The sequence below is a fragment of the Atractosteus spatula genome, chromosome 5 (assembly GCF_055471065.1).
Source record: "Atractosteus spatula isolate fAtrSpa1 chromosome 5, fAtrSpa1.hap1, whole genome shotgun sequence".
NCBI classification, from domain to species: Eukaryota; Metazoa; Chordata; class Actinopteri; order Semionotiformes; family Lepisosteidae; genus Atractosteus; species Atractosteus spatula.
In genome coordinates this window covers 27,083,508-27,098,889 of record NC_142710.1, presented here as the reverse complement: position 1 = coordinate 27,098,889, position 15,382 = coordinate 27,083,508, and the positions used below count along the sequence as shown (strand labels likewise).

Below are 15,382 nucleotides of genomic sequence, written 5' to 3'. Positions count from 1 at the left end.
TTAATCTACCCAGACTCTGTATCACTGGACTGGGAGGTCTCTGCACAGATCTCCTTGTTCAGTCTCATGTAATTAATATTTATTATTTGCACTGTTTCACGGGTCACTTAATAAGCTTCTTAAAAACACAGCGGCAGGTGCTGACAGAAGCCACAGTGTTTATGAATTAGCTGTCCATGGGCTAGTATGCATCGGTCTAATCACTGGTACAGAGAGCTGCAGCACTCTAGATTTGTCTCGGATGCCAGTCTGTATTTGAAAGTGCATTTGTAGCTTTACTCAGATGTTCAGAATCAGCACCAGGCCAGAGCTACTGCTGACGATTGACTGTGTGCAGCCATGCTCGGTGATTTTGCATGTTCACCCTGATTGATTGATTACCTCAGGCTTGCGGGGAAGGAAATTCTCTCAGGCTGAAGAGAGAAGAGACTTGTCTGGTCAACAGGGGTGGAGACTGGACTGTTGCTCACCTTCCCATTCCTCTTTTTCTGCTTTGCTTTTTCTTTTCCCTTGCTATACTGTATGTCTCCTTCTACTCCTCCTCTCCTTCTTTCCTTCTGTTTACCTCTCCCTTCTCTCCTCCTTTCCCCTTGCACCCGTTTCTTTCTCCTTCTCCTTCCTTGTCCTTCCTCTCTCCCTGTGAATGGGGACGGTGGCAGTGTTTCTCTGTGAAGGACATAGCAGCTGTCTTTCTAGAGTTTCCTCGCTTGTCTTGTTTACGTTTGAAGTCGACATTCTTGCTGCGAATTTTCCACACTCCTCTCCCAGGCCTCCCACACACTCCCACAGCGTGGACTCCGCAAACCTACATGATTATGAGCTTATTGTTATTGCGGAAAGCTTGCTTCCTTTTTTTTCCTGTGACGTTCCGGGCCTTGGAAATTTAATTTGTGCCAGATCCATGCTACCACCCCCTTTCTGACTTCTTCTCCTCTCTTTTTCTCTAACTCCACGTCATTTCTTCCCTGCCTTCTCCGCCTCTCCCTAACCCTCCCCCTCTCTCCTTGTTGTGTCGGTGTGCCTCTCTCCCTGAAATACACAGGCTTGGCTCTGGCTCAGTCTAGAATATTATCAACATCGGAGTTCCTCCCTGGAAACTTCCTGGCTTTGAGCTCTGCGCACTGAGAGAGGGAGGGAGAGGCAGAAACTGAAGAGAGAAGGGTAGAGGGTTAAATATCGGAGGAGGGGCAGCACAATGAAAAAGGGAATAAAAGGCATATAGAAAGTGCAAACAAGAAGTGAAAATAAACACAGAAAACAGGCCCAGGGCTGTTTTCAGAGGCCGTTGTGGTGTGAGGTATGTTCTCTGTGGCTAGCGAATGGGCTGTTGTTCAGTGTGGCAAGAGCAGGCCTGTAAGCATGCCTGCAGGAACACACTGCCTCTCTGTGCAGCTGTCTGGGGAATCCACTACAATGCACGTCATGCCAAAAGAATGAAGGCATATTTGTATTTATCCACTTATAAAAGCTTGGGCCCCATGGGCAGCACTCATAGTGCCTCTCCTATATAAGTCCATGCTACATGAATGTTGCTTCTACAGAGACTTCAGCCCTACAAACTTTATCACTCAATAATTAAGGGTTTGAAACAAACCCCGTGTCTTGGAATACCATTGAAAATCACACTTGCTTAATGAATTACGTATCATGTAGTAGACAGGAGTAATGTTTGCTGCTTTTGATTTAGTAATTTTTGATTATGTATATTTGAAACTTGATGACTATTTCTTGGCCCTTGAATTTCTATATCTCGCACTCAAATTTTGAGTGATTTGACATGGTGCTCGGGAATTAAAAGTGAGATTGCTTGTTGATGTCTCTTGATTGCTCCATGCTGTGTTCACTTACTGGCTCAGCAGGTGCTAACTACCTGAACCCCTTCAGGATCCTAACGTGGACTCTGTCTGGCAGCACGGTCTGGGTCTGTGCGTGCAGATTTAAAGTTATTTAGCCCCTTGACACATAAATCTCACTTGGAAGAGTATCTCCACAAGAAGAGATCGTAAATGCTCGGTGTATCATAAAACCCCTTACAAGAAGATACAAGTAATTTAAAGAGACATTTTTGCTGTGTAGAGACTTTCTGCATTGCTTTGCATGACTAAAAAAATGTTGAATATTCATCGAAGAGAAAAACAAATGAGGTGAAAATGTCTTCAGCCAGATGTAAATGAATTGAAGAGGAAGGGTATGTGGTTTGTGTGGCTCATAGGGCAGGCTCCTGCTTGCCCAGCATGAGCCATGTGACGTCTCTGGTAGGGCACCCACGTCTCTGATCTCATTATAAGACTAGTCGGTCAGAAATCTCCAGAAACCCCTGTTTTGTAGGACATGGCTGCCTGCCTTTTATTAAAACCCCCACTACAGTGGACATGCCTGCATGCTCTCAATTAATGCTGGCTGATGTGAGCTAATAAGGATTCCCCTCAAAGAGCGAAGCTGCAGGGTTTTTTTTCAGGCAAGCCCGCCAAGCCATGCCCTAGAGACACGAGCCCCCCCAAAACCTCCTCCGAGTGCTGACTCGGGTTCGGGAGTGCGGCAATCCTGCAAGTTGTGCGGATTCTCTTAAATCACTGCCTCCTCACAACCTGCAAAAACGGGCTTTTTTGTAACTTAAATATTTTCTGGATTAAAATCAGGTGACCTTCAAGGTGTAATGTCACCTATCGTAGGTCAATCACCTTTTATCATGTATTCATCTGCACCTGCACCTGCTGCCTTTAGAGTAAACCCTTATTCACCACGGTGTTAGCATCACAGGACATGGGCTTTCTCTGTAGTGCATCAGAATTAGTTTGTATTGTTTTTTCTCCTACTGTTTTAGGTTTAGACTGTAGGTTCAGCACATGCAGACAGGCTTAGCTTGTGGCATATGGGTAAAATGCACCAAACTATTGCAGTTCACGTTTGGTGTTCATATCTGACCAGTGGTTCTCGGCTGATTTTAAGTTCTGTGAAGTAAGAGAGCTGGAGAGTGTTCAGTTGTACAGTAGATATTGACAGAATCGTGCTGAAACAGCTGTTTCTCTTTGTAGTGGGAGTCTGTGTAATGGGGTGGGAAATTTGTTTTTTGGTTTTTTTTTTGCAATGTGAGATTTAAAGGGAACATCCAGAGGTTATCTGCACAGCTCCAGTCTGGGGAACCTGCAATATTGCTAAGCAGAAGTTGTTCTGGGTCTGACCACACTCTAGCATGGTTTGAATGGTAATCTGAATCTATTAAGTGGCCTGAAACCTACAAGCACTGGCTGTGACCTTGTTTGTGGTTTTCTGCTCGCATTTTCAGCTGGTAGGAGGTGCTTCTGTGAAGTCAAGACGTGAGCGTGGTTATTGTTTGGAGTTCTGTGCTGACATAGAGACCACTTTCTGCTTCGTGTTCCCATTTATCTGAAAGCAATACCAATTGTTTGGAAGTATCCAACAAGAAACATCACAAAATGGAGAAAATATAATGAAACTTTTGCATTATAAAGCACCACTTAAAATATTTTCCCGTTTACATGGCTTTGAGCCTTCAAAAGACCCAGACATTGTTGAAGCAATTTTTTTGACACAGGAATTAGACTTGTCAAAGAGCAGTTTGAGCTGTTTTACAGGCCACAGGCCCTTGTACAAACTATGCTGATGGAACTGGAACGCAAAAGTGTTTTTAATATTATTTCAACCACGTCTGACTATTCAAATTTACTCAAAATAAGGTGACAACCGTGAAAAATCCTGCACCTGGCACTATCCATATCATAAAACCAAACGTGTCTGTCTCCTGTACAAACGGGCTGTGTCTGATTTCCATCCCCCCCTTCTCCCCATCACTCTCTCTTTTCTGTCTCCGTATTCTCTCCACCTCTTTTCCTCACTTATCGGGTCTGCCTTAGTTGCCTGTGTGCTGTCCAGGGAATATGGGCTTGATTTGGAAGTGTTTAGGTCTGCAGCCTAGCACAGACACGGCCTTGGATGCCAGAGTTCAGCATGGAGAGTAATTCCCCCTTAATGACTGCAGCAGGGGCTGAAGCAGAGCTCCTCTGTGTGAAAAGTTTTTTTTTTTTAAGTTGAAACTCTGACATGTCATAGTTGGGTCCCATTCCTGTTTCATTTTAATATCAGGGGCATTAACTTGGATTTGTCCTGGAATTGACATTTTTTTAAAGCCAAATAGCTAAAACGGCTGAAAGGCTATTGCATCGGAATTGCAGAAGAGGGGAATTTATGCCATCCTTGCCATTGTGCTTGGGAATTGAAAATCCGATTTATTTGGGATGGAATGCACATGAAAACAGGTCTTTTTCTGGTTAACAGGTAAAGGATCTTGGACAGTAGCAGGTTGCTACATCCTGAGGGAGCTGGAGTGTCTAATCCCAGGTGCTCCAGGCCCTGCGGGGTTTCTAGGTTTCTTTATCTTACCACCTACACTGGAAGTGGATGGAAGAATTCAATTGTTCCAGCTTAATTTAGGTTATCGTAAATCCAGGGAAACAAAATCCAGCAGAGCTTGTTCGGGCCCTTGGGAATCTGAACTGAGGACCCCTCACCTGCTGTACAGTAAAAGCAAGGCCAAAGTGTCAGTTTGGTAGTTTGGAAGGTGTTATGGCAAATAACAGTCTAAGCCCAAAGAAAATAAGGAAACTGCAGGGATGTAAGAACGTCTCCCATGAGAAACTGTATGGTCAGGGGTCTGGGTAAGATGGCTGTCTAAAAGCTGGGCTGTTATGTTACCTCCTGACCCTGCTCAAACTGCGGTAATCAAGAGCTCTTTACCACTGTGAGCTCTTGTGCAGTTGCCATGGCTACAATATAGGCCAATTCACCTGGAGCACTGAGTGTGTGCGTGCCCATGCAGTATCATCAATATGTGGGCAAAGTTTTAGAAAGCAGTTTTATGAAACCCATAATTCCTAACAAGCAGACTTTACAATGGAAATTACTTTTTACATGAAGCAAATGACATCCTCTTTCCACAAATACAGAAATCCAAATGCGTGTGTGGTGGAGGGCTCGTACTTAGAGCAGTGGCTGTGCATGAACCCGTCACACTCTGCACTCCTTCTGGGCAGATGGAGAAGCCCAGGGGCTCTGTGTAGTGCACAGTGTCTTCCCTGGTCTGTCGTGTTCAGATCAGAGGACTGAACTGATGAGGAAGAGCACACATATGGTGAAACAATGACTGGAAATAATGAACCTCCTGATAACACTGCCTGATCTTTGTCTGATGGGCTTAATTTTTCCCTGTTGATTCTTCCGTTTCCTCTGTTTGAATGTTTGAGATGTACAGTAGCAGAACTAATTCTACGATTTGTGATCTCAAGCAGTGGTTCAATGCATTCTTAGTCATGTGCTCCTTCTTCCTAACTTGAACTCTTTTTCTGCTGTAATTTTGCTACCTAGCTCTGAAAAACTACTGAATGATTTAGTTACGAGATGTGCGGAGTCTGTGGGTACTAACACACATGCTCAGAGGGGGTGTTCTCTTCAGGGCAACACACTGCTGACTTAGGGTTGTCTGCTTTTCACTGTAGCTGCAGAAACGCATGGTGATGGAAAAATTGCGGTTCTGTTTACAATGTCAGGGTAATAAAATAGAGGACAGTTAAATGAACAATCTGATACTCAATTGCTGCTCCAGGGTTAAACAAACATTCTGAGCAAAGATGTCCTGTAGACATGGAGATACTCTTTGGTGTTAAGACCCAGCTCCCTTTTTGCGCATGACTGAGTTTGGGTGTCATAGGTTGCACTTTCTCCACTGATTTATCAGACAGAGCAGACGACATCATGGATTGTACTGCACAAGTAACAGAGATGAAAACAACACTAATTCTTCCTGATCCATTTCATATTTGCCAACATTTGGGTTATACTAGAGTAAAAAAGAAAATAAATATTTTAACTAATGAGGTAATAAGCATGAAATATCTGGAACCTGGTGCCTTGTATACAAGATCCTGCAGGTTTAAAAATTCCGAAATGCCTCAAAATCAGTGCAACACTAGTCTTATTTCAACCTCTGCAACCCTACCTTTGATATTTGCAGACAAGGGTAATTAACAGGTACACATATACTGTACTGCTAACGGATGTGTTACAGGCTTGAGACTTCTTAAAATACTTTGTGGAGGGTGAGAGAAATCCTGAATGTCCCACCCCCACCCCTATCTCACTTTGTGTGCCAAGTGAGCTCCTCACTTCCAGAATTAAAAGTGTTCATGTTCTGACCCACATAACATTCACTGGCCAGAGCTTCCTGTGCCACCAGCACAATAAGTCAAGAGTGTCCAGCTGCAGCTGACGTTCAGAGGTGATATGATCATTGTGTCAGACCTGAGATGTGTTTATAGATTTTTTTGGCATGGTTTTCAAGCCATTCCTTGTCTGATTTCTTAATGCAGGCTTTAGTCTTTAATGCAGCACAGCCTAATCAATTTGGAATCACAAACCCTGAAGAGTATAGAAGTGTCTTATGGCCTTTGAATTAAACCTTACTGTTTTATGTTTTGTTTAAATATTCTTTGAGGTGCCCCGTTGCTCTTTCTACACGGGTTCACACAGGTGTGTCTTGCGTCTCTGTGGGAAGGATAGCACTTTCTGTTGCTGCGCCTTACCCTTACAAGGCCATTTCTCATGTCTGTCTCTCTCTGCTCAGGAGCCCCTTCCTGCCTCCCTCATCCATCAGACCACCAGGAGGGTGCACACTCTGCGGACGGCAGGCAGGCCCCATCTCCTCTCCCAGACCAGCACCCCTTTGTCACGCCAGGTAAGCTTGTGCACCAGAGCCGCGTTGGCTCCAGACTCTCTTCACCTGTTCTTTAGGGGGGTGGCTAACTGAAGAGCACAAACAAAAAGCAGAGGGTCACACAGTGCTCGTTCCTGAACCTTCTCCTTCAGTGTCTCATCACGATTAACGTCAGCCTGTCATTGCTGAGGTGGCAGCAGGACCTGCTGTTGTTGCTTGCTTGACACTTGAGATGGAGCTGATGTCCTGTCACATTAGAGACATCCCCTGATTGGATACTGCTTTGGAGAGCGTGGTATCAGCCACATGTACTGTATGTGCCGGATGAGCGGTTTATTCTTCAGTGGTTTTCTCAGAACTTTTAGGGTGTTTGTAAGCTGTTGACCTGAATAAAACAAACGTGAAAGAAAGTAATTTGTTAATACTATATTATATATTTTTTATATAATGAGTGCATCGAGCAAGTGATTCAGCGAGTAAGAGTGAGAATTTGTGAATGTATTTGTGAGTGCACAGAGGCGAGGAGGCGAGAGACTGAAGCTGCCTCTTTTGAGACTGTAAATGCACTACAGCGATGGCAGGCTTTGTTCATTGTAGTTTATAAGCATATCAGATGTTTTGTTTTTTTTTACTGTTTATTAATTTGCTGTTGAGGAAGCAAATAAAATCCAAAAAGATTCAGATAAAATTCATGATTGGACAAGCACCCAGCAGATGGCATTCACTGTAGACAAGTGCAGAGTTTTGCATGCAGGTAGTGAAAGCATAAACTATGAATACGAAATGGGAAACGCATGATAGAAGAGTCTACTTATTTAAGACGGGTGTTTGTGTTGACACATCATTTACACTTTGAAGGAAGCAATTAAAAACCAAACAAGATGTTAGGATCTGCAGTTGGTAGCATTGAATTTAAATCAAGGGATGTTATTTTAAAATTCCGTAGATGCACTGGTAATGCCTCATTTAGAATATTGAACAATTTAAGTCACCGTGTTAATAAACATGTTTCTGCTCTTGAATCAGTCCAGAGAAGAGCAAACAGATACCTTTTGAGATTTGTGCGGGAATGTCCTATACTAAAAGTCCAAAAGAACTGAGCCTGTGAAGACTGTGAAGGGGACCAAGTATTCAAAATCCACAAAGGCATTTACTAAATCAACCCAGCGGACTTCTCCAGAATGAGCACTGAAACAGAAAACAGAGGGCCCAATGGAAACTATCAGGAAGTACGTTTCAAACTAAGAACAGGAGGCGTTTCTTTATGCAAATGTGGGAATATGTTGTCGTCTCAGAGGGATGTTTAGCAGTGCCTAGGTTTCTGTACATTTCGTGTTGTCTGCTAAGCATGAACTCGAGAGTTATTTAAAGAGCATTTCTTCCAAATTGCCAAGGCATTAGTGTTTTTGGTCCTCTTGCATTTCTTTTTTTATTTCTTTGACTGGTTTATTTTAGGAGCTATTTGTTTGATGATCTAAATGTAGAGTCATCTTATAATTATACACAAGATGTGAGCAACAGTTTCATTACTATCATTACAATCCTGCCACATTCTGGTCCAATCCCAGTGTCTCCTCTAAAAACCGTGTTTGTTCCAATATTTGTACATGCATTAGGAGTAAAGCCCTGCCAAGATGCGTGCGTTGGCAAACTCATTCTGCCTGTAAAACAGTCCCTGAGTCCAATTTTCTGTCTTTGCTCTAATTGTGTTCACATCCGTTTTGAAGACATATCAGTTGCATTGTCAGACACTGATCATTCCTTGCCTGTGGATTTCAAGATTTATATGTGATCACTTAGCCTGTAACTGGAACAAGAAATCATATTTTTAAGCCATTTATATGAAAACTGATTTTTGGAACTTTGCCTCGGCTATTCTCCGCAAACGGTGATCTTGACTGAAGAGAGTGTCCAGAAGTGAAGAGTACTTTGAGGATCTTCTGAACCCCTTTCATTTCACAGAAGGCCACCCAGGAACATCTAATGAAATCAGATCTAACAGAGCTGCTGCAGCTGTTAAGTGTTAAGGCGGTGGGAGTGAATGATATTTGCCCTGAGATGCTGAAATTGCTGAATAACATTGAGGTTTTGCTGTTTCTTCAGTGAGGTGTTCAAAAGGAACTAGAGAGTATCTGCTACAGGACAGTCACACATCTCAGCCTCCGTGGCAAAGCCCATGGCAGTATGCTGGAGAGGAGATTCTCTGCATTTGTTGAAAATTGGTTTTATGAGAAACAATGAATGTTTTGTCCTGGCTATGGAACATTGGACCAGCTCTTTCCTCTTACAGATATTCACCGTGTTGTGGGTGTTTGCAGTTTTGAAACCTACAGAAGGCATATGACTATTTTACTCAGATGTCTTGTGGGAGGTGGCTCCCTCTATTTTTGGAGCGAGAGCTGTGTCTGTATTCTTGGTATTTTAGATGGTTCAAGGTGGTCGCACTCCGCCAAGGATTCGTGATTTTCACACCCAAGATGTCAAGAGCATTCAATTTCAGGACTTGGAGTTGGCATCCCTGTTGTCTGCAAATTATCCTTCTCGCCTCATCTTACTGTGATCTGTGATGTGCAGTCGAAAGTTTTACCAATGGTTATGAAGAAGCAGACATGAGAGTGAGCACTTCCAAGTCTGAACTCGCGGTTCTTGCCAAGGAAAAAAGTGTATTCCTTTCTTCGTCCCTTAGGGGAAGAGTTCAGATCGTTTGGGGTCTTGCTCACAAGTGATGGTATGACGGCACAGCATTTACAGTGTTTTGTTTTCTGTGTCGGTCTGTAGTAGCGAAATGGGAGCCAAATTTCCAGGTCTTGTGTTCTTACATGAAAGAGGAATTTCCTGGCAGTTTACGTCTTTACCAAGTTCATGTGTTCGTGAATTCAGGGTAATGACAGGAAGGACAATATTGTAGATTCAAGACGTAGAAGTTGGGTTTCTTTGCAGGGCTTACTCTATAGGACTAGGTAAGGTGCTCTGCTGTCTGGGAAAGCCAGTTGAGCTAGTTTTGAGCATGTGGTACAGATGTCCAGGGGAGATCCTTCTATTGGACATTGGACATGGAGACCTAGAGGGCACCCCAGTATCTGCTGGTGGGATTAAATGTCTGGGCTGGGCGGGGAACGCTTAGGAATCCTCCAGCTGCAGCTGAAATCTGCTGTTGAGGAAAAATGCCTGGTCCTCCCTACTTGACATGCTGATTTTGCAAACCTTGCTAGGGCAAGTGGGCTGAAAAGAGTTGGATGGATGCTTTCAGCGCTCCAAAAGTCCTGGACTGGAATGTCATACACTGATAGGATTAAGAAAATTAATCTTTACTCCTGAAGAAAAGGAGAATGTAGGAATATTTGTATTTCTTCTTGGTCACAATAAAGCCAGCCAAAGTAATTTTATTTTTCATATTTGATGGAAAACACAGTAAGTGTTCTACAAGTGGCAATAAAGGATTGTGTTTAGTACTGAAAATAGTAGGCAGCTCTTTACACAAAGTAATCAGCCTCTGGAACAAGCCCAGTCGTGCTGTAGAAATTAACAACAAACAATGCAACTCCAAACAATCTGGGACAAGAAGCATCCTGATGAGATTTCACGATCAGATAGTAATTGCCAACCAAATACGCAAGACAGGCTGAATGGCCTCCTCTCTTTGTACGTGATCTGACGTTCTTCTGTTGAAATACATTATTCTTGCAAGTCAGCCAGCTCAGTCCTACGTGTTGTGATTCAGTGTGATAGGGCTGTGGCTGGGCATGGGGTTGAGTGGGTACTGTAGTGTTCTGTAATACACTCTTCCACAGTATGCTGTTCTGCTGTGCTATATCCAGGCCGCTCCATCGATTGCTTTTAGCTGCAGCTCATTTCCAGCCCTGACAGGTTATCGCTAAAGTCAAAGCAATTGAAATATCTGGGAGAGCGGCGGTCAGCAGAATTCAAATTGGGCAGAGTGCTGATTGATTGTGTGGATGTGGGATTCTATTAGTATTGGAGAGCGATATGGAGAGAGGGAGCGAGTGAGTGCACCAGCAAGGCATGAAATGCTGTGTCATTTTGACAGTGGAGGAGGGTGAGGGGATCTTCAGGAACATTAACCCCTCTCCTTCTGGACTTGCTCTAGAGGGGGTTTTTAATCTGTGTGCCACCGCAGTCAACAACGTCAATAGGGACTGCAGAGCTGTATTATTGAACCTTAGGCAGGGTGACCATCAAAATTATTACAGCCAGTTACTTCTGATTTACATGTGTTGGTTGCTGTAATAAATCAAAGCTTGGGAATTCTTTTGCCTTTAATTTCTGTTTGTAGTCTAGCAGTTGCTTATTTGTTTTCTGACGACCTTGGCAGTGTCCTTGCATTTTCAGGTAAAACTTTTATTGAATAAAATACCATTTCTGCTGTTTCTATGATTGAGTCCCGCCAATATTTATAGTGATAATGACTGCAGTCGTGACTCGGGAAGAAAGGGGAACCATGAGTTAGAAGTTGCACCTAGGCTATGGGAGAATTCTTTTTTTTATAGTCAGGGTTTGGGTTGATTAGATTTAGAACAAGATCAGAGGAACACTCCTTAGCAGAACCATTGGAATTGAATTACAATACAGTCAAATACACATTGCGCAGCAGTTAAACATGATTAAGCGTTGGTTGAATGTCAGTAGGAGAAAAGAAGTATTTAGTTATGAGTAAAGCCCTGTGAGTTTTATCTATTCAAAATGGCATTTTGTTACACATTAATAAACTGCTTGAAACAAATACAAAGAATGCATCATTTTAATTAGATGTCATTTTATCCACACATTTTACATGTGATTAATATTTGTCTGTGCTGCTAGATTGTGTCAGTCTCCTTGGAATTTAACTTGCTTTGAATTAGAAGCATTAAGGGTTTGATAGACACACCAGCATTTATTTAAAAGTATCAAAATTGAACTTGTTGGCAAATGTTTCTTGAAATATTGACAAAAAATGACTTAAAGGAAATGTTAACTTTCAGTTTCTCATTTTAATTGGTCTTCAGCAGGACTATAAGGCGCTTGTAATTACGTACCAACTGATATGAACTCAAACTAGGTCTAGCTTACAGGGTTGTTAAGAGGACTCTGGGAAATTAAGTCTTTCATCTTTTCTCCTTCAGATGAAAGGTCCTCACTGCTTGGTATTTAAAGATACATTAACAAATAGTGCCAAAGTAGGGCTGCTAATCCTGGTTTCACGTTCATTGAATTCAATTGGTGTGGTGGCTTCTGGCGTCTCTGGTTTGCTGTGTAGTGGGGCGGCTGGTGCAGAATGGCTGCTGTGTGCCACTCAGGTAGGCGCTGCACCGCAGTGGAGGACGAACTGGGCGCCCCTTCCTGTTTATAGCTTCGGGATCCTTTGGGCTGAAAAGCAATATGCAGATCCAAGGGGTTGTGTTTACTTTCTTCTGTTGTGACATTACTGGGTAGATGGGAGATCGTGACGGGAGATTGTCTGGCGTTTGTTCTTTATATGTAGTTTGATTTTAAAATTGCCTCAGGAGTGGCCAATAATTATTTTAGCACTTAACCCACTTAACTGAGAATGCAGAGATGACACCTGTACTCACACGGGGCCCATCTAGACTTTCATCTCTGGACACGCTGCACATTCTGCAGTGCCATCCAGGAAGTTCTGTGTCAAATGGAGGAGAATTGTAACCCTCGCTGAAATCATCGTGAGCTCGCAGGCACTGGTTATCTCTGCAAATGCACGCATGCTTATCAGGCTCCCAGTGCATAGCAGTTTGAGCCATTTTGGAAAGCTGTTCTGTAGAATATAAGTCAACACCACTTGTTAGACGAGCCTTTCTCCCCCCTGAGTTTGGGTGCATGCACAGGGGGTTCGTACACACAAAGTGGATTGAGCTGCTGTACAGTAGGAGGCAAATTTCCATCTCTCACCTCCACAGCTGCCTTTTAAGTAGGAAAAAGTATTTTGACAACAAGCTAAAAAACGTATTCATACCTAGTACATTGTTTTTTGACTGTTATACCTGAGACAAGTGATACAAATGAAAGCCCTTTTGTTTTGTTGTCTCATCAGCACGTCGCGGGTGATTCTCCCTTGTGTCTCTTGTTTGAAGTGGGAGCTATTTCTGTGTGATCATCACCCTTTCCTTCTCAGTGGAAGAGACGGGAAGGCCTCCATAGGAGGAGCTGTGAGTACAGGAGGAGGGCCGTTGGAGAGAGACGGGGTTGAGGTGGGAGTGAAGAGAGAGCTGGCAGCAGGTCGCCGGACCCCCGTGGAGCAGACTGTGTGTGCAGAGGGCGTCTTCACTGATGATGGATTATTGCAATGCAACTGGCAGGACTCGTAAATATTGTCATCACAGAGATAGGAAACAAATTGTAAAGCTTGCTTGTGTCACGCGCAATCCATTAAACCAGAGTATTTGATAATATATGGTCCAGGGCACATGGACGTTTTAATGTGAATTCTTGACATTCTTTTTCTGGTTTCATCCCACACACTCACATTTGCTCATATACACAAACTCACACTCAGAACAGCTTTCTGTTGTTATCAGTGCAACCCTGTCACTTCCTAAAGCAGTCTGCCACATTGGCTCAGGTTTACACAAAAGACTAGACTCTGAATGGTGCAAGGCAGAGTGCAATATTGGGTAAATGCATAAGTGAATGACGGGGTATTTAATGATTTCTAAGAATGGGACATAGTGTATTTGAATGCATTCTTGAAGACTTGTGTGCATTAAAGGGAGAGGATTTCTCTGCAATTTGGCACTTAGAGTAAGGCTTTTATGCAGTACTAAAGCATGAGCTATAAGAACCAACATCAGTGTTTCTATTAATGAAATTTGCTCTGTGGTTACTGCAGTCACCGTATCAAATTATGTAGCATTGCATCAACCTGTAAATCGTAGCAGTTCTTTGCCTTTGTACTGTATGTAAAAGGGAGTTGATGGGTAACCTGCTCAATCCTGTGTGGCTGTGCTGACTCCTGTAGGCATGTGGATTTCCTTCCCCTCTTTGTACAGAGCTGTGTGAGGCTTCAATGACGATATCATTTTAAAAGGGCACCTCCTTTTATTGACCATAACTGATGTGCACGTCCGTTACAAAGTCTGTCTTGACTTGTGTAGAGCTCGGGGAGAGGGGAGTGTGACTGTAAAACCCAAAATGTAACCCATGTCAGGGGAAGACTGTGTAACCCCTCACCTCTGCTAACTGTGACTGTGTAACCCCTCACTGCTGAGCCCTCAGGAACTGATGTAATCCCTTTGACTGCAGAGCTGCAGTAGTTCCCTCTGCTCACTATTGACGTTCTGTACCGTATATTTATCAGGGTTTAGGACAGTCCACATTTCATGCTGTGTTGCGGAGAAATCCAGGGTTTCCTTCCTGTATTTTTCTGCATTTTCAACTTCTGCTTGCCACTTGTATATCATCTACTCATTTACGTAGTTTGCTCACTAAATCAGAATCTGAAGATTGGATGAAATCTCAGGAAGAGATCTATATAGTCTTCTTAAATGGCATCCTACAATAGCTTTAACAATAGTCATGTTTCTGAATCACTGGAATTTGCTAAGAAATAGCTAGAGGAGTAATTTGCTCCTAACCTGACCAGATGGAGTCACAGGAGCCCTCGTGATTTTTTTGTGTGTGCCTTTGCTCCAGTGTAATGAGGCTTTGAATGCAGTATACAGAAGGTATCCTCGCAGGGAGTTAATGGGCCTTCTGCAGCCCTGGGCCACCCGGCTATCTGAAGGGCTTCTTGTACAAGACAGGTTAGGGGGATGAGAGGAAGATGGAGAAGTTAAAAGAAGAAGTAAAGAAATAAGCAGAAAGACTAACCTTCTGAATCTTCTTTTGCAAAAGAAAGATGCATAAAAAAGAAATCGGCGTGGCTGTTAATGAGCACTTCCACAGCATTCCCATCTCTGTGCTAGTGGCAGCCAGTCGCCCTGCTTGCTCTAATTCAGAGCTGTGAGAGGAGCCAGCAGCAGACCTGATGAGCTGTGCCATCAGAGCTGGGCAGAGTGATTAAAGCCTAGGAAGTTGCCTTTTATAAAACTCTTGATGTTAGAAGAGAGTCTATGCCTGCAGTGTTTGCATCAACCCTCCCCAGGAGAGAAGAAAACGGGGGGTGGGGGGGCCGGACTGGGGCATGGGTACAATTGTTTTAACTGCCTCTGTCAAACGTGTAGTCTGGTGCCCGAGAGCCCCCAGGCTGCAGAGAAAGTGTCAGTGGTGCGGCCACTTAATTAAATTGCACAGTCAAGCTGCCCAAAGTTGAAAGAGCGTTTTTAATGCGGATGTCTTAAAGATCTGCGGAGCGAGACGACAGGCCAGCATTAAAATCTGAAATGAAATAAAGCAAAAAAGATGTTTTGGCAGAGGCTCCTTGCTGGCTGTGTTGAAAGACACCGGGCTGATGAAGGTGAACGGCCCAGACTGAGCGATCGCGAAGGCTCAGCTGTCAGTGCCGAGTCCAGGGGGCAGAGAGAGGACAACTGCAAGCTAAATCAGCCATGAGTGACTGCAGTTACTCCAGATCAGGGGGATTTCCAGGAACCCCCTCCGCCCAACATGAAAGCATTTTTCTGGTAATTGCTTAACTCTCTTGGGCTTTCAGTTTAAATTTTAATTTAAACACAAGGCTTCTGATTTTCAGGGTTTCTGCTA

At 43.5% G+C, this 15,382-nt stretch overlaps 1 protein-coding gene across 1 annotated transcript in view; it reads left to right on the top strand.

Annotated features, from left to right (window-relative positions):
• mcu (mitochondrial calcium uniporter) overlaps window positions 1–15,382 on the top strand; it is a 68,889-nt gene that overhangs the window by 17,174 nt on the left and 36,333 nt on the right. The window contains exon 2 of the mRNA XM_088916027.1: window positions 6,638–6,748. Coding sequence (XP_088772153.1) covers window positions 6,638–6,748 — 111 coding nt within the window. The remainder of the gene's footprint in view (window positions 1–6,637; window positions 6,749–15,382) is intronic.